This window comes from Magnolia sinica, chromosome 3 (genome assembly GCF_029962835.1).
Source record: "Magnolia sinica isolate HGM2019 chromosome 3, MsV1, whole genome shotgun sequence".
Taxonomy (NCBI): Eukaryota; Viridiplantae; Streptophyta; class Magnoliopsida; order Magnoliales; family Magnoliaceae; genus Magnolia; species Magnolia sinica.
Genome location: NC_080575.1, coordinates 87,332,913 through 87,336,354, shown reverse-complemented (window position 1 = coordinate 87,336,354; position 3,442 = coordinate 87,332,913). Strand labels below are relative to the sequence as shown.

Below are 3,442 nucleotides of genomic sequence, written 5' to 3'. Positions count from 1 at the left end.
CCTAATTTTTTATTGGCTCATGCCATAAAATAATCTCGTAAAATGGATGGACGTCATGGATATAAGATATAGAGCAAGGTGGGATCCACATAACTTGGTGACGTAAACACACCACCAAGCAATCCAGGGAACAATGTCCCATAGTAAATAATCACTATACGCCCAATAACGGAAACGGATCGGCTACTCCCCCTGCCACCAGCCAATGGCTGATGGTCGGTGCTCCGTGGGACCCACCATGATGTATGTGGTTCATCCATGCCGTACATCTATTTTTCCAGATCATTTTATAGAATGGGACCAAAAATGAGGCATATGCCAATCTCAAGTGGACCGCATTACAGGAAACACTGTTGAATGTGTGTTGACCATTAAAAACCCTTTGGGGGCTATAAAATTTTTGGATCAAAGCTGATATTTGTTTTTCCCTTCATCTGGGCCTATATGACCTAATCAACAGATTGGATGTCAAATAAACAGTACAATGGGCCTTAGGAGGATTTTAATGGTGGATATCCAATCACTATTGTTTTCCTCTGGTGTGGTCCACCTGAGATTTATATCCCTCTCATTTTTTACATTCTAACTAAAATGATCTGTAAAAATGTATGAACGACATAGATGAAACACATACATCATGGTGGGACCCACAGAGCACTGACCATCAGCCACCGGGCTGGTGGCAGGGGGAGTAGCCAATCCGTTTCCCACACTATGTATAGTACCTTATGGATAAGTTAATGGTTTTCGGCCGGTCGACACGTGGATTCCCACGTTGACTCAAGCTGATTGGGCCAATAAACATTATGAAATAATACAACATACAACTCATTATTTTATTATATGATTTATTTCTTTCAAATTATTTTCATGTCGTTACTATTAAAAGAAAAGAAAATGTTTACATAGCTTTCTAACAAGTTAGGTTGTCGCCTGGTGCAACCCCTAGTTGCTTACAGTAATCCGTGTAATACTCAACACGTGCACGAACAGTTGCTGGGTTCCGGTTATCGCATTCGAGTGCACCGTTGATGGCTCGGATGGTGGGCCCAAACCCTTGGCCAGAAGTTATGATCGAATGGACGTTGTTCATCCAATACCACAAAGCGGTCTTGAATGATACGATGGGATCGTTGGCCACTGTTTCCGGAGCATTCAGTCCATCAAATCCAATGCTCTGTCCGGCGGGCCCGTAGTTGTAGTTCCATGACAACTGGATCGGACCGCGGCCGTAGTAACCCTTCCCTGCGACGCATGGGTACTGAGTGTTGTCTTCGTCGCAGTAGTCCTTGGATGGGCCATCTATCTCCTCGATGTAGCAAAAATCTGATTTTGTAGACAGAAAATAATCTCAGGTTAGCATTTCCTTTCAAAATAGATAGATAGAGTAGTACTCTACTTGCTGTTGTGCACTGGCCCCACATGTGCGCAAGATCGGAGCCAATCATCGATCGTCAGCCCGATCTGATTATCAGATGGGCGAACGTGTAAATGAATTTGGACCGTTGGTTAATTTTTCTTCTCACTTATTTGTACACTTCTCTCCTATCTGATGATCATATCGGCCCCTTGGTTTTCAGTCTGTACAAGTGGGGCCCATGCTTGGATATGATGGTCCATCAACAAAATCTTCCAGTTTTGGAGTACGGTAGCTATATAATATTTGGCTATTTGGGCTTTTTCGTGTTTTCTTTCTTAACCGTCTATTAGTTGGGCCACCAATAGCAAGGGTTAGGACTTATTCATGAGAGATGCATGGTCCACTAATATTGGGTCCCATCATAACGATGGTTTGTATCATCAAAACATAGGTATTCGAACTGAAATCCCGAGCATTGTGTAATTCCTCTTTTTGGGACAGGTAGTGGGATGATGGATATTGCTACGGGTAAAAATAAATTGGTCAGAAATATGTGGAGCCAGCTCAGGGACCTCGCTTTTGGGATGGTGTGTGAATCTAAGCTCGGCTGCTTGACCTCAGTCTCAGTCTCTTACCATGTAATTTTAAATCTTGATGGCCCGATTTTCTTGTCATTATTGGTCTTGCGAAATGGGTAAAAAATGTTTGTTAAACACGCGCCTATAATTTAGGTAGCGTTTCTCTCTATGCAAGTAACTCATGACCTATGAATAGAGGCCTCATATATGGTAAAAAGTGCACTAGTGAACCCTCAACTTTACTGGACATAGCTTGCTTGATTATGACTTAAGCATTGGAGGGCCCTCTGCTACAGCTAGGGTCTTCTTTGTCTTTTTTGTGCACAGGTATTCTGAGGTCCAAAGAGGATTAAATAGAAAACTGCATCAACAGTTATGGATGAATGGTTCGATAGTCGTCTAACACGCAATGAGTCACTGTACCATTACAGGACTGAGTCAGACCGAGTTGGCGTATGTTGTACTGGTTTTGTTCCCCATGCGAGCCAAAATCCAGAAGTACTTCAAAAACAAGTCAAAATTTTGCTTGAGCAAGGATTGTGAGAAACTTACGTCCAGTCTCATGCGTGGCGTGTGCGAAGAAGGCTGCAATCTCACGCTTTGAATCATCTATAGTCCCGACCTTCCCGAATCGAGGGTAGGAGTTGAGGGCCTCAAAGAAGACAGACCGCGAGTAGAAGTTCTTGCCTGCGCATCCTCCATCCGCCTGATTAATGATTCCATTGAAGAATTCCGGCGTCACGATGTCGGCTACAGAGACATCGTTAGTGGGTGGTGGGACGTTGCATGGGCCGGCCTGACATCCAGCACCACAATATTCGTCGCTTGTGCCGCAGAATCCCCACCGGCTACAACAAAGGTTCTCTGCACAGCCGCAGTTTTGACCGACGATGGTGTGCGGCAGGAATCCGGCAAGAATTCCGACCAAGATGATGGCTAGAAAGCTATTCTTCCTGAGTGTTACCATTTTTTTAGAGCAATTGCATCAAAATAAATAACGAATAGAATAGATTGAGTGAAATGAGGTTTTGGGAAAGGTTGATTGATATTTATATTGTGTGGAGAAAGCACTAAGGGAATGATTCAATAAAAAATTGCCGTATCAGACATCCATCATCTGTCATGATCCATTGCTTGAAAATTCACATGGGTCTTACTCACTTTGTCGATCAAAACCGTCCACCTTAGGACACTTGTGCATGATCCATTGCTTGAAAAATCACATGGGTCTTACTCACTTTGTCTTAGTTATTTGGCTAAATGTCTATCGTTGTACTTATCACCGTCCATTTGAGTTCCAACAATCGGATGTGTAGAAACATTTAGTTTTGTTGTGTTCTTCAATGATAGACCAATCACGGAACGAACCACTAGTTGAACGGTACTGATAAACTTAATAATCTGACACGTGTACGGTTGAAGATTATCGTTATCATGTTATGATAGAGCAGAATCTATTGTATAAGTTCTCAACGACTTCTATGTGCAAAGGGAAATTGGCCAT

The 3,442-nt window shown here is 42.9% G+C and overlaps 1 protein-coding gene across 1 annotated transcript; it reads right to left on the bottom strand.

Moving 5' to 3' along the window:
• Positions 1–812: 812 nt before the first annotated feature.
• LOC131240148 (endochitinase EP3-like) lies at positions 813–2,967 on the bottom strand. The gene is made up of 2 exons (XM_058238217.1): positions 2,491–2,967; positions 813–1,326 (listed from the first exon to the last, which is right to left on the bottom strand). Exons 1-2 carry the CDS (start codon positions 2,903–2,905, stop codon positions 914–916), a joined length of 828 nt encoding a protein of 275 aa, XP_058094200.1. The 5' UTR covers positions 2,906–2,967; the 3' UTR covers positions 813–913.
• Positions 2,968–3,442: the final 475 nt, after the last annotated feature.